General features: G+C 35.8%; 1 protein-coding gene across 2 annotated transcripts in view; it reads right to left on the reverse strand.

Annotated features, from left to right (window-relative positions):
* Window positions 1-16,153: 16,153 nt before the first annotated feature.
* The window catches only part of CDK13 (cyclin dependent kinase 13), a 110,089-nt gene continuing 103,802 nt past the window's right edge, over window positions 16,154-22,440 (reverse strand). The window contains exons 12-14 of one of the 2 annotated variants that reach the window (XM_019940661.3): window positions 21,910-22,115; window positions 18,195-18,467; window positions 16,154-17,570 (exon numbers count right to left, since the gene is read on the reverse strand). In XM_019940661.3, coding sequence (XP_019796220.1) covers window positions 16,720-17,570; window positions 18,195-18,467; window positions 21,910-22,115 — 1,330 coding nt within the window. In that variant the 3' untranslated portion in view covers window positions 16,154-16,719. Of the gene's footprint in view, window positions 17,571-18,194; window positions 18,648-21,909; window positions 22,116-22,440 lie in introns of both variants that reach the window. The other variant, XM_019940660.3, reaches the window with a different exon arrangement.

Raw genomic sequence — 22,440 nt, forward strand, 5'->3', positions numbered from 1 at the left:
ATGAAGCAGAAAGAAATGACCATCCTTTCCTCAACAAAAATATGACATCAAAGTTCTTAAATGTATTGCATTTTGAAGATGCAAGTGTAAAAAGAACAAGAAGTAATAATAAACTAAAGCCCATTAGAGATACATTTAAACTCTGGAGTCAAGGTTCATAAGATGAATATATTCTAAGTTTGTGACAGTAGATGAATACCTATTTATGTTCGAGATGCTACCCATCTTATGTATTAAATACTTTCAAAACCACGAAAATACTGAATAAAAATTTGGGTTTCCTATGTTTACATTCTTATTAAGATGTCTAACAAACTTCTTTCTATCTCTTTATTCTCTACATTTTGCTAAATAACTTTAAATGTTTTTAAAAATTAAAAGGGCCCATTGGACCCAGATGACAAATGATGACTAATTTTTTCTGGTATACTGATGATTAAATGAAGAAGTCATATTAGTACCAATAAAGGCTTTGAAAGTCACGCAAACACAGGATGACCAACTTTACACCATAGTATTTGAAAGCATAGATGAAATGTGTTATATTTTAGAAAAATATTGATACATTATCAGTATTGACTCAAAAAGGAATAGAAAGTCAGAATAAACCAATAACCATGAGAGAGACTGAGTTGATAATCATGAGTTCTCCCCACAGATGATCCAGACTTACTAAGCCTTCATGGAATACTTAATTCCTGTATTATAAAAACTTTTAGTTAAAAAGTATCCAAGACATCTTACACCTGTGGTATTAACTGATCTCAAACCAGGCCAAGTACAGTATAAATGGAAATTATAGATCATTTCACTTATGTACATAGTTGCTGAAAATCCTAAACAAGATATGACAATTCAGCAGTTGCTCACAAACCAAGAAAGAACTGATAGGGTTTATCTCAGGATTGCAGTGATGGCTCAGCATCTAGAAATTTATTTCTGTAATACATCTTATTGGTTAAAGGAAAAGATCTATACTAATAACTCGGTAGATGAAGAAAAAGCATTGCTTAAAATTAAATACACAGAAGTCTTCTAGAAGTGGGAAAGGAAGATATCTGAAGTGGGAAAGTTACAAAGGAAGAGATGAAACTGATCTTATGTACAGATAATATTACTGTCTGTACAACTCCAAGGGAGGCAAAATTTTTTGAAAATTCTGGATCCAAGAAAAATATACAATTACAGCATTCCTACACATCAGTCAAAAAAATGCAATAAAATGCCTCAGCCTCCAAATAGCAATCTGCAATAAATCTTGGTGGGAAGGGGGTTGGGGGAGACAACAGAGAAAATTACAAAGCATTTTTGAAGAACTTCTTAAAAAGCACAACTAAATAGGGAGATATTATTCATGGATGGAAAGATACAATATTGTACATATGTCCATTCTCCCTAAATTAATCTATAAATTCAGTCGAATCTCAAAATAAGTTTTGTGGACCTTGCAAAATGATTCCAATATTTATATGGAAAAGTGTCAAGATTAGTCATAAAAATGTTGAAGAAAAATGTAAGCAGGCTTGCTCTACCAGATAAAGAAACTTGTAAATCTAATGACTGATTGGTGTAAGAGTATACAGACTAAAGAAACAAAAATAGAGAACTCAGAAACAAATTCACATATATATAAAAACTTGATATTTGGTTAATATAGCACTACAAATGAGTGAGGAAAGGACAGATAATAAGTGGTAATAGGTCAGTTTTTTGTGATTATGAAAAAACTTATAAACCCCAATTAATGCAGTGAGACTTGTCTAAAATTGTACAGAATAGGATGTAATGAGAAAGCTTTCTAAGACTGTCAGAAGTACTTTGGGGAATGCAAATATGTTTAGAGGTTTTTTTTAAAGGTCAGAGAATATTTACATAGCAGTTACCATAAAATCTAGGTTAAATGTACTTAAGTGTGTGTTTACTCAGCAGGACAAAGACTATTCCTATAAGTATTGTAACCTGTCAACATGAGATTATAGAAAAGGAAACTAAAAAATATTTGTGCATAAAACTTATGTTTACTTAGAGTTGTTATAGTAGGTTGAATTTGTTCATGAACTTTGTATAATAACCTGCTGACCATGACCTCGTTTTTATACTTAACTGTATTAAAAGAATTATACACCATACACAAGTGGGATTTCAGGTGTGCAAGGCTGGGTCAACATTCAAAATTCAACTGCTGTAATCCATCACATCAACAGACTAAAGAAGAAAAATCATATGATCTTATCAATACATGCAGAAAAAGCACTTGACCAAATCCAGCACCCATTCATGATTAAAACTCTCAGCAAACTTGGAATAGAAGGGACCTTTCTTAACTTGATAAAAAACATCTACAAAAAACCTACAGCTAATATCATACTAAATAGTGAGAAACTAAATGCTTTTCCACCAATATCAGGAACAGGGCATGGATGTCCCCTCTTACCACTGCTTTTCAACATAATACTGCAATATGATGCAATATCATGCTAATGCAATAAGACCAAAAAAAGGAAGTAAAAGATACAGAATGAGAAGGAAGAAATAAAACATTATTTACAGATGACGTGATTGTCTGTGTAGAAAATCACAAAAAAAGAAAGAAAAAAAGAAAAAAAAAACCCTGGAAGCAGGATTAAGCAGTTATAGTTACAGCACGGTTTCAGTATACAAAGTTAATATACAAAAGGCAATCATTTTCTTATGTACTAGCAATGAACAATTTGAATTTGAAACTTAAAACCCAGTACCACTTACATTAGCAAAAGAAAAACAAACCAACCTTAGGTATAAATCTTAACAAAATATGTGTAAGATCTATATAAGGACAACTACAAAACTGGTGAAAGAAATGGTTTTTTAAGAAAATGGAGATATCCCATGTACATGGATAGGAAGACTCAATACTGTCAAGATATTCTTCCCTACTTGCTTTATAGATTCAACACAATTTCAATCAAAACTGCAGGAAGTTATTTTATGGATATTGACAAATTTATTCTAAAGTTTAATTGTAAAGGCAGAAGACCCAAAATAGGCAACACAACATTGAGAAGAACATAGTTGCATGACTGACACTACCAGATGTCAACTTACTATAAAGCTACAGTAACCAGGACCACGTGGTATTAGTGAAAGAACAGACAACTAGGTCAATGGAACAGAATACAGAGACCATAAATAGACCCACAAAAATGTAGTCAACTGATCTTTGACAAAGGATCAAGGCAATTCAATGAAGAAAGGATAGTCTTTTCAACAAATGGTGCTGGAACAACTGGAAATCCACATGCAAAAAATGTGAATCTGGACATAGACCTTACACCTTTCACAAAATAAACTTGAATCAGAGACCTAAATGTAAAACACAAACCTATAAAGAAGATACATAGAAAATTTAGGTAACCTTCAGTTTAGTGATGACTTTTTTAGATACATCACTAAAAGCATGATCCATAAAAGAGAAAATAAGTTGGACTTCATTAAAACTGAAAATTTCTGTTATGCAAAAGATGCTGTTAGGAAAATGAAAAGATAAGCCACAGGTGGCGAGAAAATATTTGCAAAACAATGAGATACCATTGTTACAATAGTTAAGTCCAAAGGCAAAAATCCAAAACACGGACAACACCAAATGATGGCAGGATATGGAGCAACATGAACTTTCATTGCTGGTGGGAATGCAAGATGGTGTAGCCAATTTGGAAGACAGTTTGGCAGTTTCTTAGAAAACTAAACATACTCTTTCTTACCAAACAACCTAGCAATCTCATTCCTTGTTATTTACCCAGATGAGTCGAAAATGTTTGTCCACACAAAAACCAGCGCACAAATGTTGATAACAGCTTTATTCATAATTGCAAAACTTGGAAGCAGCCAACAAGTCAAGTCCTTCAGTAGGTAAATGGATAAACAAACTGGTAGATCCATACAATGGAATGTTATTCAGCAATAAAAAAAAAGCTATCAAGTCACAAAAAGTCACACGGAAGGCCCTTAAAAGCTTAACACTAAGTGCAAGAAGCCAAACTGAAAAGGCTACATACTATATAATTCCAACATTTGACAGTCGGAAAACACAAAACTACGAAGACAGTAAAAAGATCAGATTGCCAGGAGTTGCGAGGGGTAGAGAAGTGGAGGGAGGGATGAACAGGTAGAACACAGGATTTTTAGGGCAGTGAAACTATTCTCTGATGGTACTGTAATGGTGGATACATGTCATTATACATTTGCCCAAACCCATAGAATGTACAACACACACAGAGTCTACTCTGTGATTTTAGTTAATCATGTGTCAATAATGGTTCATCAATTGTACCAAATGTACAACTAATGCAAGGTGTCTATAACAGAGGAAACTGGAAGTGGGAGGAGAATGAGAGGGTATGGGGGAGCTCTCTGTATTTCCTGCTCATTTTTCTGTAAACACGAACTGCTCAGAAAAATAAAGTCTACTGATTTTTAAAAATTTGTTTTGCTCCAGCTTCTCTGTGGAAAACAGAATAGAAGATTGACAGAGTAGATTCCCAAAGACCATTCAGTAAACTACTGAAATAGTCAGGGTCAGAGATGGTTGTGCATTACATTAACGTAATGACAGTAGAGCTGGAAATGGACGGTTCCAGGCATAAGAAGGTTGAAGGTATTAATCCTGTCGTTTGTCTCTGTGTGAGAGGAAGTATAATTCCTTCTTTGTTTTTCTCTCAGTCCTTATGTATCATCTGTGTTAAATATTTGTATATGCCAATGCCACAGATTGAACTGTCACTATAATAGAAAAAAAAATTGTTTTTTGAATGCCCTGACTCCCTTGCACTCACAGAGTTCTGAATATAAATTCAGGCTTTCCAATTAGAGGCACTTGCTTAAGATTTGGAGAACAAAAGTGAGTCGGAGGCTGTCTTCACTTGGCTTCTGGCTGTTACCAGTGGTTAGGAAGGTTGCAGTTTTCCTGAGATTCCAGAGATTCCAGTGTTCGTTTGCCAGCTTCCTAGGTGTCTCCAGCTTCTTGATCTAATTCTCTAGTTCCTCCGATGCAGCTTCATTTGTCTTCCTGTTGTCTGGATCCTGTTGCTGGTGGTGGGGTCTTCCAGTTTCAGCCCGGCCTTAGATGCAGTAGCCTCTCTAGTGGACTACTTTCTGTATTTTCAGAGAGCATTCCTCTCTCTATATATGAATACCCAAATCTTGATGGGTCACTAACTTTCTGATAGTTAAGAAATAAAAATAAAGAATAATTAAATAAATAATAAAGTAATGAAAGAAATGACATCAAACCCAATGCTTATGAGGCTAGATGATAATAGGAGTTCAAAGGAGACTGCCAGAGTTTTTTCTTTAGGTGAGCACATTATCTGGGATAAATGTATTTGGTTGGGTTTTATGACTCTAGCACTCAAATTTCATTTCCTTTTTTTTTTTTACTTTATAATTAGGGTAAGCTTTCATCATAAGAAAATATCAGCATGCCTTTCTTTGGTTTTGTTTTGATTTTATCAAATGACTCTTAAACATATCTGTAATTTGATGATGCAAAAGCAACATTGGAATAAATACTGCATATTACCTTTCCCTTTGGTCTTTAAAATTGTTATTAATCCTTTGAAAGTCAGAATCCCTAATGTTATTGAAGCATCTTCAACATTCAGCTACCAGAGAGGACTGAAGGGGCAAGAGGAAACACTTGTCTTGCCATCTTTTTCCTAGCTCTCATTACATGTGAAAGAAGCTGAGAAATTAGTCACTTTTTACATTTGTACTAACTTAATGCCCAATACAGAAGTGCAGTGTTGCCAGATTTTCCCATTTTTTAAACAACTGGCAGAAATCTGGACTTTTTTACACAGAGGTAAAGTTAGTAGTCCCCTCTGAACCACAAAGACTGAAAGTAGAAGGACGCATAGTTTCCTAATAGAAAGCAGAATATTATTGACAAAGGGGGAATGAATGCTAAGTAAGAAAAGACATTCCACCTCCCAGCAGCCCAAGTTCCATATATAGGCTTCCTTCTATACACATTTTTTTGTATTTTTTTGGTTTTGTTTTGTTTTTACTTTATATTTTGAATGTTAGATTTACAGATAAGTTTTGAAGATAGTACAGAGAGTTCCCATATAGCCTTCACACAACTTTGCCTGGTATTAACATCTTGGATAACCATAGTACATTTGTTAAAACTGAGAATACTAAACTAAAACTAAAATGCAGACTTTATTTAGATTTCATCAGTCTTTCCAACAGTGATCTCTTTTCTGTTCCAGAATCCAACCCAGGATTCCACATTGCATTTAGCATAGATACACTTCTTAAAAATAGTCACACCTCATAAAATGTAACTATCTAATGTATATGTATAACAAAACATCTCCTTATAAAGAAAACTCAGTCTCATTATTCATTCATATTGGAGTTCAGAACTCTGGATGATTTGTATTTCTCTTTTCCATTCTAGATATAGCACAACTCATGGCAAACTATGGCTAAATTATACACTCAATCAGTTCCACCATATTAATATGCAGTGGTAGAAAGAAAACAGGGTAATTGCAGTTGAAAGGAGGAGGAGAAGGACGGGAGGGGGACGGAGGGAAGAGAGAAAAATGAAGGAAGGAAGAGAAGAAAAAAGGAAGGAGGGAAGGAAGAGAGAAAAGAAAGAAGGCAAAGAAAAGAAAAAAGAAACTACCATTAGTATGGGAGACAAGTGAAAACATACAGTGGTCACCATATACATGTAACATATCCTAATTGAGAAGAATAGCAAAGGCTCCCTGTCTTGGCAGTGGAGTGAGGTTTTTGATCAGCTGTGGTTCTCCTCTCTGAATCCCCTCTGTCCTTGTTATATGCCCATATCTTAGATGCTCACTGAGGAGTCTTTTTCCTTCAAGTGACTGCCTCTCTTTAGCAGCCTACTTCTTGTTCTTATGAAGTGTTCTGCCTTTCTAGAACTGATTGACTTAACTTTGTTCCATTTTATTCTCTTACTTGATATACTCTTACAATTCTGCTTCCAGTGAAGGGTTTCCCTTCTAAGTGCATTCCTTTATCTTGCATATAAAGGGATATATTTATTACATATCTGTACTTGTTCATTAAATATTGAGCTTTTTCTAGGTGCTAGGAGTAGAGAAGAACAGAACAACAAAACTCTGGCCCCCTTAGAACTTATATGGAAGAAAATTGTTAATGCCATAGAGAAAGTTGAGCTGGAAGGAACTTCTTTGTTTGGCAAGAAGAGATTTTTCTAGGAATATGGATAGTTTGTCCATAGTGACAGGAAAGAAGTTAATGATATGAAGACAGTTAGTGAAAGGTGGGGGTGATACAGTAGGGACTTTGGCATTTCTCTCATTTATTTCTATATCTGTGAAAATAGGGAACAAAGTCACCAACTGAACGTGAGAATGGGGGAGTATTATGGGCTGAATTGTGTCCCCTCAAAATTTACATATTTAAATCCTAACCCTCGGTACCTCAGAATGTAACTATATTTGGAGATAAGGTCGTTTAAAAGGTTATTAAGTTAAAATGAGGCCCTTGATGTGGGCCCTAATCCAATGACTGATTTCCTTATAAGAAGAGGAAATTTGGATACACAGACATGAGACATGCACTCACACGGAGGAAAGACTATGTGAGGACACAGCAAGAATGCTGCCTTGGCAGCTCTAGCAAACTAATACAGGAAGGAAATACTGGAGATTTGAGTAGAGAAGAAAAAAGTATTAAATGATCATGTGGGAAAACGAGAGAATGAAAAGTATGAGGTAATTATGCTTTATCAAAGATGCCATTGATTGTAAGACACACTATTTTTTAGGTAACACTAAAAAGGGGAAAACTCTACCAATTAAAGTATGACATACCATAGTGGCATATATAAGACACATCCTCATTTCAGAGATATTAAGTGTGAACATCTATGCTTTAGAACTGATGAACCATGGTAGTATAACTGTTGGGTAGCCTTAAGGGCCCACGTGAGATTAGTGATCATGAAGTAAAGTGAAACTAGTGGGCATGGTTGAGTGTTTTTCCAGCAATGTTCAGCTGCACGGATGCAGACAGAGTGGATTTAAACATTGGGGATGTTGGGTCTGAACAGTTTTGGAATTTTCACACGAATACAGGAAAGCAAGAGCGTGACAAGGCAGTTGCAGATGTGTATAAGGGAGTGAGAAAGGTGGTTGGAGTCCGAGTATTAGAGTGGGCTGCAAACTTGGGTGGGGGGAGGGCATTCCAGCGTAGGGTAAGTAGTGTGCTTGAATTGAGATTTGCAGGGGTCATGGAACTTGTGGCCATAAAGTCGAGGGTATGACAGGGACATGAGTAGCTGAGATGAGGTGCAGGATAAGACCATTGGAGGAGCAGCAGAGAAACAGAGAAGCCAAGATTTTAAGGATCATCCACACAGATGCTGAAATCAAGATAGAAACAGGACACAGTGATAGTGACCCAGGAATTAAAATCTTCAAAGAATGGCGGGGAGGGTGAAAGGGGAAGGACAAGTCAGAGGTCAGTAAATAACTGCAGCAGGGAGGCATGAGTGAAGCAGTCTGATGACACAAGGGGCAAATCTCTATAGTTTTAAGGCATCAACAAGAAGAGTCTGAAAGTGAAAATGAGCATCAAAAAGGACACTTAACTAGATTCCAGGCCCAGTGGTCCAAGGAAGAAAAACAGCCATCACTTGAGAAGGCCGCAGGGCAGTCAGTCCCCTCAGGGAAGAGCTAGATTTCAGTCAAAGCAAGAAGGCCGAGGGAACACCACTATTCCCTAACACACTGAGGATGGAATTCTAAGGTCAAAGTTGTTTCCCTTAGACTTTGCAGAAACTTATAGCATCCAGTGTTAATGGTGAGGGGGTGTGGTGCCAGTATGGTTCTCTGTCTTTTGCAGACAATCTGTTTTTATTTTCTCAGTATACAATAAATAAATGTAAAGTTCCAATAAAATTTTAAATTCTGAGATATTATTTTGACGTATATCAAGTGTGACTCTCATCATATACCTTGCTTTGCATTCCATGGACCTCTTCAATACAAGATTCATGTCTTTTTCAACTCTGGAAAGTTTTCTTCTAGTATTTCTTTGTTTATCTCCATTCTACCTGTTCTCTCTTTTTGCAACTCCTATCAGATGAATATTGGGATATCTAGATCTAGCCTCCATTTCTCAATTTTCCCTTTAAACTTTTAATTTTTTAGTAGTGAATTTTAGGGGGGATCATTCCCAGAATCACTCAGCTTGATATTCAGGCTCACTAATTTGATCTTCAGCTGTGGATATTCTATTTTACAGCCCATCCACTTTTTTGTTTGTTTACAATCATGTTTTTAACATCCAAGAACACTGATCCTTACTTTGTCAGCCTTTTTTTTTAGATGAATGCCTAATAATAATTACAAGTGACTCTCCAACATTCCTTCGACCCTGGTCTAAGTCAGTCATGGTAATCCCATTCCTCTTTTTGGTGACTGATTTGGCAACCTTTTTAGAGGAGACAGTCTATAGCAACTCTTATATAACTTCTGAAGTTATTCATTCAAGAAATAGGTGTATGTCTTTGAAATATTTAAAGCTGAGTAGAAAAGTCTGTATACACATTACAAATCAACAGAAAGCCTCAAAATACAAATTTCTAAAAAAGAGAAAAAGAAAACCAGTTTTAGCAAAAGATTAAAAACAAAGCCAGCAAGGTAGCATTAAAAAAAAAGGGGGGGTGAGGTGGGCAAGCAGACAGAGTGTGAAATAAACTCACAGAAAGACCAATTGTAGTAATATTAAAACTGGACCTAGTAGAATTTAAAGTTTGAAAAGCTTGAATAAATGGAACAGAGATTAAGTAGTTATGAACCTGTATGTGGTGAATATAGCACTGAATATATAAAGCAAAAAGAATTAGACATATAAGGAAAAATACATAATAGCAGTATAAGAGTTTATTTTACATTTCTCCTTGAGAAATAAGTAAAGATATAGAGAATCTTACCAGTGTTTAATAATATTGATTTAATGCTTATGTGACAAATTGTATCAAATGACATACTTATCCTAAAGAAATATTTACAAATTTTATTTGCTTGGCAGGCTAAAAAGAAATCCTTAATAAATTCCCCAAAGCAGACTACATACACTGACTATATGTAATAGAAAATCTGTTATTAACAAAAAAATAAAAAATAAAATATATCCAACGACCTGGAAATTGAAACACACTATTCTAAATAATCCTTGGATCAAACAAGCAATCAAATTTGCAGCCACTAAATATTCTGAAAACACAACATTCTTAACCTACTGGATGGAAGCAAAGAAATAATCAGAGAATTCATAGCATTAAAATAGTTTCTTTTAGAATTGGAAGGAAGAAAAACAAATGGACCAATTATTCAACTCAAGAGGTAGGGATAAATAAGGGAAGTAGAAGAAAAGAATCAAAATCCAATTCTTAAAATAAATGAGAAGTAAATGATAGATTTTTATTCCCTGGTGGTGAGAGGACAGAGGTAGAATGGGGCAAATCCTAACTAGTCTAATCAGGGAAAAGAGAAAAAACACACAAAGGATATGTAACAATAGATGAAAATGTTTTTAAAACACTGAGATTATTAAGTACAACTGTATGCTAAAAACATTTTAAATATAAGATGGACTATATGATGAATTTCAGAAAAAATAAAATTACCAACATTTACTCAAGAAAGAGAACCCTGAAAAGATCAAGGACACATGAGGAAATGGAGAAACAGTGAAAGAATCACCTTCAAGAAAAAAGTCAGGTGTATTTGGATATAAATAAAACAGCATCAACTTCAAAAAAAAAATCATTCTCAGGACACACAAGCCATTCTAAATCAAATAAAACGCAAGTTTTCCAGTTTCTTCTGTAACACTATCAAAACCTGTTAATTAAAACCAGACTTACCTCTCATAAATAAACATAACTACAAAATACTAAATACAGGGTTAGTCAATAGAATACAGCAGTATTTCTAATGAATGGCTCAGTATTAGATTCTACTAATATAACTGGTGCCTATCATCAATAGATCAAAGGAGAAAATGCTTTACAATGAAAAAGCATTTAAAAAAATTTAACATCTAATCCTGATAAATAGGCTTCATGAATATTCTTAACATAATAAACTATTCTATTTCTAATCTATAGCTTAAATTATACATGAGTGAAATACTAAAAAATTAAGACGTTCGTAAAATCAGAAACAAGAATGCCCATTATCATATTCAATCAACTGAAAACTATTAGAAATAATAGAAGTAATGTGGCCAGTTTTTTAAAAATGACAGCTTTCCTATATAAGCAGACTAGTTTAAAATATTATATTATTTATAACAATATGAAGAGCCCATTTCTAGAAGCAACAACAACAAATTTTTGGAAACTCTTAAAAAAACCAACATACCAGAACTACAGTAAGGAAACTTTCAGAACTTTTAATGAGGAACATGCAAAAAACCACCAACCCAAACAAAAACAACAAAAAAACCCCACACTAATTTAAACAATATGTTTCTAGTTAAAATCCTAAAAGGATACTTGGTGAAAGTGATCAAAGTGATTCAGGAAGTCCCAAGGAAAAACAGGCAGAAATAGACAAGCTTTGAAACAATGGACAATTAAATTACGTGCCATCTTAAAACAAATACTGCAGCCTGATATGTGCTACACGTAGTTTATGAAAATATAATACAAATGTACTTCTAACCAGAAGAGAAAGATCAGGGTGGAACATAACTGAAAAGCCCAGAAACAGACCCAAATAAGACAGATGACATTTTAAAACTATGGATAGGATGAACTATTTAACAAATACTGTTGGCATAGTTAGTATAGCCATTCAGAAAAAGTATAAAGTTGGATCCTTACCTCACAACATTTAGCAAAATAAATTCTAGAACAGTTTAGAATTAAGTGTAAAAGCAGAAAGCCAGAGAAGTAAAACAAAATTGTGTAAAAAGTAAAATAACCTTGGGCTACGGAAAACTTTTCTAAGGAGAAACCAGAAGGAAAAGATGAATAGATTCGACTACATGTAACTATTAAATTTTCCTTTATCAAAACACACCACACAGTATTTTTAAGATTATAGTTCACAAAGGGCTACCTACCTTCTATAAAAAGCTCTTCAAAGCAACAGAGAGGAAATACCTAATAACTAAACATATGAATAGTTAATACACAAAAGACACCCAGCTAGCATGTATATAAATTTCACTAGTAATCAGAGAAATATAAAACAAGATGACTTCTCACCTGTCAAAATGGCAAAGATTTAAAATGCTTAAATACCCAGCATAACTAAATGAAAAGGGAAAGTAATAGGAATGTAAAACTTGCAAACCTTTCCTGAGGGCAATATGGATATAGCAAAAGTTTAGATGGGCATTCTTTAGGTCAGCAACTCCAAGGAAATTATGTACATTTGTGTGTTTGTACTTACGCAGATTTTCCTCACATTATAACAGAAAAGTTAGAAATATTTTGTGTCCAGCAACGAGGAATTGTTAAGTTTTGGTTCTTCTATAAAGGAGTAATTTACAATCACTAAAAGAGGATGGAATTTAATTACTGACATAGAAGGATGTTCACAAAATATTATTAAATGAAAAACTCTAATTACAAAGCTATGGGCAGTATAATCCCACTGTTGTAAGAAAAGACATCCAACACATGCAAAATATTAATGGTGGTTATCTCTGGATGTGTTCCTACATTTTTGAATATGTACAAAAAGTAAAAAAGAAGGGTTCCAGGTTTAAAGCATTGTCTATAAAGCATGACACAGCGGTTGTAACAAGTTGCTCATCCTCATCAGATAAGATTATTTCTAAGAGTCTGTTCTGTATATGAGCAAGAAGAAAACAAGGATAAAAATAGCCTGGATTTTTAGGGCAGTTTATTTACAGACTATCAAATACAGTCTTTTTTCTTTTGTTAAACAAATGGCTTATATTAAACACATTAGATTTAGGAGTTATGAGACTTTACTAAAAATTCTTGCAAAAAAGCACACCTTTACAACAAATTAACTTAATTGTGAAAAAAATTAAAGTGTGATTCACTACAGAGCCTCATTTTCAATGTGGCATTTTCAGTAAGAAAATTTTTTTTAATGGGACATTTGATATGGTGAAAGGAATAAGACCCACAAAGTGTTAGTCTACACAATTCAAAGAGCAAGTTCTTTTCCCATATGATCAAAATTTTGTTTTCCCCACCTTCAACTGGATCCCTTGATAGCTTTTATCTTAATAGCTTTTATTTTTAATTAAACTAGAAACAGTTTAAGAAATTATCTGGAGAGGCCTTTGGTAAATGACAAACCATTGCTCCCCTTATAAAACCGCTTAAAACTATAAGAACTTGAAAGAATTTAAAAGCAGTGTTTGTTTGCAGGCCTGCTGATACGGACCTTCCTCCTACAGACAGAAAAAATGTTTAAGTGAAAGATTCAGTCTTATTATCTAATTGTTAGATATTTAGGTAACCATTGTTTTAAAAAAGAAAATGAGTCACCTCCTTTTTAAAGACTATCCATATATGAAACAAACAGCCTCTACAGGCTCCTAATTAAGTTTTCTAAAATTTTATTTCCCTGTTTTTTTCTGAAGCCTTTTTTTTTTTTTTTTTGCGGTACGCGGGCCTCTCACTGTTGTGGCCTTTCCCGTTGCGGAGCACAGGCTCTGGACGCGCAGGCTCAGCGGCCATGGCTCACGGGCCCAGCCGCTCCGCGGCATGTGGGATCTTCCCAGACCGGGGCACGAACCCTTGTCCCCTGCATCAGCAGGCGGACTCTCAACCACTGCGCCACCAGGGAAGCCCTAAAGCACTATCTTAACTCACATTCCACAAACTATTTTAATCAATAAACCCTTAAAATGAGTCTTAAAATTTCATGGGTGACAGCAACTCTCCAACAAATAATGGATTGAAGACTTGGGAAACATGAGTTGCATGCAGAAAAAGCTGCTGTATCAAGAAATACATAAGGGAATTTCACATGGGAGATAATAAATATATTCTTCTTTTGGTAGGTCCAATCTTTTTCTATTTTCATCTTCTCATTTGCAACCTGACTTACCTGTTTCTTTCAAAAAAAACTTAAGTAACATTTTATGTTCCTTAAATTTCACCCAAGAATACTCAGTGATTACTGCAGTTATTATAACATACAGAATTAGTGATTTCCCAACCCTGTTCTTTTCATTAATCCAAATTTACTTAAGTATTAAATGATATGAAAGGATGCATTAAGAGTTTTACTACCATATTTCATCAATTTTAAGAAACATTCTTTCATATAATAACATCTCTGAACTTGGGAAGTATATTACAATTGATGTATCTTAGCCTTGAGTTGTGGTTTAACTGGCAACACTTTTCCTAACTAGTGCATAAAATACTGTTGTCTCACAATCAGTGCTGTCTTAGGGTAATATTAGGAGCTATAGTTCAAATCTTCAATTTCAAGCAACAATTTCCTTGTCCTCCCAGCCACTCTCCCAACATAAATACATAACTTAAATGTTAGGAAAAACTATCCAAACACAGTTCAATTTTATATAAAATATTTAATTTTTAAAACACAGGCTATTCATGTCACATAAATATCTTCAATTTTAGGTTAGCTGCTACGGTCAGCAGAATTATCAAGTGTGACTATTAAGAATAACTTAGATACTGTCACTTATAGGAAAGTCTAAAGCTCTAAGACTCACCATATTAAAATTCCAGATACTTGAATACTGTAGCTATTTTGCTAAATTTCAAAATATTTCTTCACTTCCTGCAATGTAGTTTTATTATAAGTTGTTAGTATTCAATATTCAAATAAAAGAAAAATAATTTTTCTTCCATTCATTTCTTTCTCCCCAACAACAAAAAAAATTCCATCAAAAGACATCAACTCATTTTATAGCAGTAAAATGGTGAATTATTAACTTGAAACTATTCTGTTACCAAACTATAATGCTTCCCATGTACTGTTTTGAAATGAAGGTTCACAAGTCAGATAGTGGGCACAGGATTAAAAGACTGACCTTAGAACTGGAGCCATTTCCATTTGATAACAGTTGTTCCAATTTAAGATTCCAATCAAAAAATAAGTTACCGGGAGAACAGTTAAAACAAACGGTGAGTTGGCACAGCTCTCCTTTCCAGAGTCTGTTTTGCCATTTCATGCTAATGGCAACACTGGTTATTTACCTTTGGTTCCTTTCTAGGATTATTATAATGGTATGTGTGTTTGAGTGCACACACCAAGTTAGTTAAACTTGACACCATTACAGTTGAAATAAGGGTTATCCATCACTCTAAAATGAACTAAAATAAAGTTACTCTAGGTGTGGCAGAAGAAGTTGTAGTAAACCTCGTAGGAAGTGAGAGGAGAGAGAATAAGAGGGTTTTTTTGCACTACTTTTTCTTTTTACTTCAGTAAATTCAACCTAAGCAATGTTTCTAGTTAACGAGTAAAATGAAGAGTTAACTTTGTCTTAAAATGGCAACTGTATAACTTAAAATAAGGTGTTCGCCATCCCTCCCCCCATGAACTTTAACAGAATTATGCCAATTCTGTTATTAAGCCTTGTTTCTATGCTACTGCCCTCCAATTATGCATGGCAAAAGGAAACAGGGACAATGTGGCAGCCTGAAAGAAAGTGGTACTCTGAAATTCTCATTTAGCTATTATTTTCAACCATTTAAATGACACAACTTTTCAGAACTTGTTCTCAGAAGTAACAAAAGGTGCTGTTGGGAGTTGGACTCCCTTTCTTTGCTCTCACTCCCCTATCAAGAGAAGGTGGTAGTGGAAGGTAACACAACCCAAAGAAAAGGAGAAAGTGTGATAGGCAGAGGGAATGAACCTAAGAGGAGCCCAGCAGGCAGCCCCTAGACACTTGAGAGCTCCCTGCCTCTTCAATACAATGCATTGATTCCCTTTAGAAGACAAATGGGTGTAAAGGTTAACTACTTTCTCAGACCTTAGGCTTACCTGTTAAGGCACTTACTTACCCTCCCCACCCCACCCATATTTTTCATATAAAACCCGCTATTTCATTTGAATGCATTTTGCTAGGCTATGATAATCTGCAAAATAAAACAAAAATAACGTTGACCATTTTTTTTTATAAAACTGTTGCATCAAGAGAAAGGTTGTGTTTTATTTTCTGAAATGAGCACAAATTACACCTTTCACAATAACACTGAAAGCAGGTGCAAAGACTGACAGTGACCTTTGACTAAAGGTAGCTTTGTAAAAAGAAAAATACCAAATAAATCAGTGCCCTTTCTGATTGTTGTAAAACTGGAGGCGGGGAGGGGTTGGTTGTTTGTTACATAAAAGTTGGTCCAAACTTACAAAAAAGCACAAATGTGCATAGTTCAGAAGATCTGCAAGAGGGCCATAAAAGACTTTTATGTCCCTAAGATTAGCATCCACTTAAAACTGCAAGAATACAAAATAAAATTGTTAACTAGAATTTGTGAAGATGTACAATCAACAGATCTAGTTTTTTAGAACAGCATGAATTTAAGCAAAGGTTTTTTTTGTCTTTTTTTTTTAAACTATTGTATGCAAGACCCTTTTCCACATAAAAATAAAGCTGTTGTTGAATTAATATTATTCAAGTCTCTTGGATCGCTGCCTTAAACTGCAGCTAGAAAAGTCTTTCCAGATAAAAATGATGTGCCTGAGGAAAAACAGATACTCAGTATGGTAACCCTCTGCCTCGACCTCTGCCAGCTGATGTGCTAATGTGTCCCCTGTATCCTTGTGAATACCCAGGTCCTTGGGCAGGAGAAGTCCAGGTCTGTCCATGCATGAGGCCAGGGCCACCTGGGTTTTCCTGTAAGTTACCACCATAGTTATAGTTGTGCATCTTTGCTGGCAAAGGATGAGTACTCTCTGGCCCTGTGGAAGGGTCACTGCTGTTTGCCAGGACTGCAATGGGGCCATGGCTATATTCAAATCTATGGTCCTTGTCTCCACTAAACAACATGGGACCTGTATTGAGGTAAATGTCTCCATATCCAGCTACTGAACTGGGAAATGACTCGGAAAAGGCAGAAGGCTGAGGTGGACCACCAGAATGAGATGAAGTAGTACTGTAGTTATCCAAGGACTGAATATCTGAGTTTCCAATGAAGCTACGTCGTTCCAATGGTGGAGCAGAGGCGCCTCCTAGACCATCACTGCTCACATAAGGAGCAGAAGAGAAAGAAGAGGATCCAAAATTGTCCTTGTAGTCTGAAGGGGGCATATAAGTGTCTCCTGCTTGGTAGTCAATACCACTTTCTCTTTTGGGATCATCCTGGGGCTGATGCTGAGCAAGCAGCTGTAACAGGGCTGCTTTCACTCCAGCATGAGGGTCAGTTAACGAAGAACTAGTGGTGGGTACATGCTGGTTTTCTGTCCGATAATCTAGATCTTCTTCAGTGACTGGCGGTGGTTCAGGTGGCTCAGGAGGTCGCTGATCAGGAGGCAGAATACGAGGCCGATCTGGTTCTGGCGTGAGCTCCAATATCCTCATGTCTTGGTGCTGGATGAGGTCATCTTGCCCTAAGTGAAACAAGGCAAAAAAAGAGAGTCGAAAGTTACCATAGAAAACAAAAATTTCAAAATAGTTAATGTTTTCTAAAGAGCATTAGAAGTTATATCTCTGGCAAAACACACACACACACACACACACACAAAACAAACAAACAAACAAACGCAACCAACCAAACAAAAACAACCCAAAAGTCAAATGAAAAAGAAAAAGGTATATGTAACTATTAAAATATCGCCTGCTACCATTTGAGTCTATGGTGACAGAAAAATTTTGTTGTATTTGGCATCTCACATGTACCTATTTACTGCCTGAAGAACAAAAGCTACTGTATACATAAAGTTTCTGCCTTGATCAATCATCCTGCTGCAACTGGAGTGAAAGATTATTTCTTAACCATAGGTTCACATGAGAAACGTTGACAGCATTCATGAGTTCTATCACCCACAGATAATTCGTTAAAGAATCAACTCCTAGGAGTACACGGACTAAGAAACCAACCTATAACCAGTGACCTGAGAATTTTCAGGACCTCTCCTAGCAAAGCTACTAAACACTACGCGTTATAGCTAATCATCAACAGCAAGAAAACAGTGTGAATGCAGCCGTTTAGTGGTCTGCTACTGTACACTCACCCGACACCGGAGTGCTAGGTTCTGGAGGTGGCCTGAGTTGTAATGACGCTTCATGTCCCGATCCATTTTCCCTCTCTTCCAGTAGCACATCTTTCTGCTTTGACTGCTGAGCCTTTATTAACTGAGTCAACAGAACTGCAAATGCGCTCTGCACAGCCGCCTGGGCAGCATCAGTCTCCACTTTAGGCTGGACGTTCTGAGAAGAAGGCTGAATTCCTCCCAGCGGTTTCGAAGACTCCTGTTGTGGTGTTGATGGATCTGTCTGTTTTTCACCTGTTGCCAAAATTCCAGCAGGAAGGTTTATTTTATTTAGCTGCTGCTGAGTCTCAGAGTTTACCTTAATGTTCAACACTTGGACAAAATCAGTCACACTAACACTTGTTTTAGTTTGTAGTAGGTTTAGTAGGATTGCCAATTCACTGTGGTTTAACTGCTGTCCAGGGCCTGTTTTTACTAAAGACAAAACGTGTATTAATTAGAATTGCCATGATTCACAGCTCTCCCCACCCCACAGAATGGCTCTGTATTACCCTATTAAAATGTACATTCGTGGGACAGTGTTTGAGAAATACTGTGAAAAGGGAATCTCTTTCTAGTTCAATTTCATGTACATTTAAGATGTAACGGCACATAAAACAAAAAAGAAAAAGAACTGCAGTCCCTTTTGAATAAATTATCTTTAAGGGTAAATACTTCGAAAGGAAAACCAAGACCACCATTAGAATCCCATACTATAGACATGACCAGGAAATAGCACCTGAGAATGGGCACTGGATGATGATCATGATGATGATGACGACGATGACGACTATAATTTTAGGTTCCTTTCTGAGCATTTTATATCCTTTATTCCTCACAACAACCTTATACGGCATGCTTTATTATTGGCCCCATTTTTTTTTTCACTGAAGAAGAAACTGACATCGAGAGTGACTAAATAACTTGCTCAAGTCACAAACTCTGTAAGTGGCAGAGGTGAGATTTGAACCCAGGTATTCTGATTCCAGAGTCTGAACTCTTTTTTTTTTTTTAAATAAATTTATTTATTTTATTTATTTATTTTTGGTTGTTTGGGGTCTTCACTGCTGCGTGTGGGCTTTCTCTAGTTGCGGTGCGCGGGCTTCTCATTGAGGTGGCTTCTCCTGTTGTGGAGCACGGGCTCTAGGTGTGCAGACTACAGTAGCTGTGGCTCGCGGGCTCTAGAGCGCAGGCTCAGTAGTTGTGGCACACGGGCTTAGTTGCTCTGTGGCACGTGGGATCTTCCCGGACCAGGGCTCGAACCCGTGTCCCCTGCATTGGCAGGCGGATTCTTAACCAATGCGCCACCAGGGAAGTCCCCAGAGTCTGAACTCTTAACCACTCCCTGTACTGCTTATATAAAATAACACGTATTTTCTAAAAACCTAACCTTATCTTCCCAGTAAATTCAAACTGGGATTTTGTAGACTGTCTGATATAATGTCTTTTATTCAAACTTCTTTTTTTTAAAGTTAAGCACTCTTGGTAAATTAGGAACTCCTACAGAAGCATGCTTATCATGTACATATAAGGTGGCATTAATTCATGACCACGAAAACAGTTGTTTTTCTTTTTCTAATTTTCAGTTTAGACTTGTGATGGTTTACGTAGGTTCTCGTGCAAGTTTATCTGAGTCATACGTAACAACAAGGCTCAAATGTACATAGTACTATATATGCTAAGTGATAATACAGATACTGATAAGCAATTTCCATAACCACAGATGACAGACTAATAGTACTCCAAGATGAAAAAGTGATGATTAATGCTTTTTTAAATATATTCTCTCTTTATATATTTTGATATACTTTTTATTACTTCTTAGTATTTTTAGAATAATTCAAAACAAACTCTTGCAAGTTCTCCTTGTGATCCGCAGGTATTAATAAGGAACCATGCTTGTTTGCTACACCCCAAGTGCCAGTTTTCCTCATTTTCCCTTTCATGTCTCTATTAACAGAGGTAGTCTCCATGTGAGCTCAGAGAAGTACACTTTAACTTTGGTGTCTCATCTACACAGAAGGGGCATTTTTATTTCATGGCACTTATTGATGTAGAAAATGGAGCAAAGAGGATTCATTCCTATTTCAAAAAACTAGAAGCCTCACTTCTTAATATTGACAGTTTGAAAAGAGAAGGGAAGGAGGGAGGGAGGGATAAAATGAAATTCTAAAATTAACAGAGTTGTAAATATGCAAAGCTAAGAAACAATAACAAAATGAGCCCAGAATTTTTTTATCAGCTAAAATAGAGTGAAATAACTACCCTCTATTCCACTAGGCTTCCTAGTGGAATAAGGACATCAGTTCCGTGAAGAGAAGCAGAAATAAACACCTGGTAGTCTTATTAAGGAATATGACAACTGTTGCCTGGGACAAGTGACCACCATCCAAATTTCCTGTTACAACCATCTCAAATCCTTTTTCAGTAGTGGATGGTATATAAAACAGGTGATATAAACACAAACCAAGAAAACTTCTTGTTGCTTCTGTCTTTCTCCAAATTTTACATAGTTTTACCATGAAGAGAAATAATACTGAACTTGATATAGATAGCCCTCACTTTGTACAACAAATAAACATTTTTTTCTCCTAAGCTACATATACATAAAATATTTTCATGTACAAAGGGAATTCACTATTTCAAGAAACTCTGAAGAATACTTCTGAACAACAAATAACAATTAATTTTGGTTTTTAAAGTAACATGTATTAGCATTTTAATGTAGTCTGACCAAGGTCAACTCTAAGCTTGTAGACTACATGGGAAAGCATTAAGGTAATCTTTCTCAAGCTTTCTCAGCTAATCTACTCTATATTTATATTTAACCACCAAAAGTTCAATCTGATCCACAGATCTGTTTTAACCAACTAACTGAGCAGTCAATACTTACTCATCTCTTAGTAAGTGCTGGGCTATTTTTCATGTTTAATAAAACACCACCTCCACACATACATGTATTTCTTTCTTATCATCTCTGTCTTCATAAAAATATTAAAGCTGAATGCTTTCTGGATTCATGAGGCAAAATGAAGGAGTGGATTCCATTTTTTTTAAAGTCGTTAACTAAATGAGAGAATGAATTTAACTGTACTTCTGACAACATTGAAGAGGTTGGTTCCTCGTGAAGAAGCTTACTCTTACAACAGATTGAGTCAGACGAAGAAATTTAACTTTCCCCAAAATACCCTTCTTTATCATACTTCAAGTCACTTCTGGCACAATTTCAGATTCCAGTCTGAGATTCTATAATATATTGGGAAATACATTAAAAGTAACCTGAGAACATTACAAACAGTATGAAAGAGCTTCTACTCTGATTCCGGGCTGTTTTCCTTTATCTTTCTTCTTACTCCTGAAAAGCATCCACAGACATTGAATGCTGTGCCTCACAGAATAGTGTCAGTAAAAGACCTACTGACTCTTGCACTAGGGGAAAAAAGAAGGCAGAGAAAGCTGACCCACCACTAATCATATGTAATTTGATGCCTTCTTTATAAATTAATCTCACCTTGAGATTGCTTAATATTGTGGTGCCGGTAGCAGTGAAACATCTGTACTGGCACAATCGAATAACAAGGAAATGTTGAATTCAGTGTTCAACTTTTAGCCACAAGTGCTTTAACACTACAGCAATATAATTAACGCCAGCCACAAAACAATGTGAAGAAGATCAACCCATGGAAGCATTACTGACCAGGTGCTACATTCGAGTTGCCCTGAGATTTCAGTTGTGAAGACGGCAGCACACCCTGAGGCGTGTTAGTTCTGCTGTCATCCATGCCCAGAGACAAGTCTTTTCTGGGGGCTTTAATTGTGGAAACGTCATCAGTCATGCCCATCTGCTTCTGTCTTCTTCGCTTTTTACTCCATAACTCATGACAATCTTGCCATAAAGGAAGGCTGGAAAAAAAAGTATTAAACTGTTTATCCATGGCATTTCTTAACAACAACAACAACAAAATGATAATATATTTACTACATAGCCCCAAAGCTGCCACCCCCGCTCCCCCACAAGTTAATCTTGAAGATTTCACACAAAGGCTTTGTAAACTCCTCCAACACAAATCACCCTTAATGCCCCCCTCCTTCAGGGCTTCACCTATACAGACAAACTATTTTTCTGTGGCTTCTGGATAATCAATGAATAATAACTTATTAAAACTATGAATGAAGAATATACGTTCACAAAAATAGGTTACTATTAGCCTTGGTGCAATCTTTTAAA

This window comes from Tursiops truncatus, chromosome 9, assembly GCF_011762595.2.
Source record: "Tursiops truncatus isolate mTurTru1 chromosome 9, mTurTru1.mat.Y, whole genome shotgun sequence".
NCBI classification, from domain to species: domain Eukaryota; kingdom Metazoa; phylum Chordata; class Mammalia; order Artiodactyla; family Delphinidae; genus Tursiops; species Tursiops truncatus.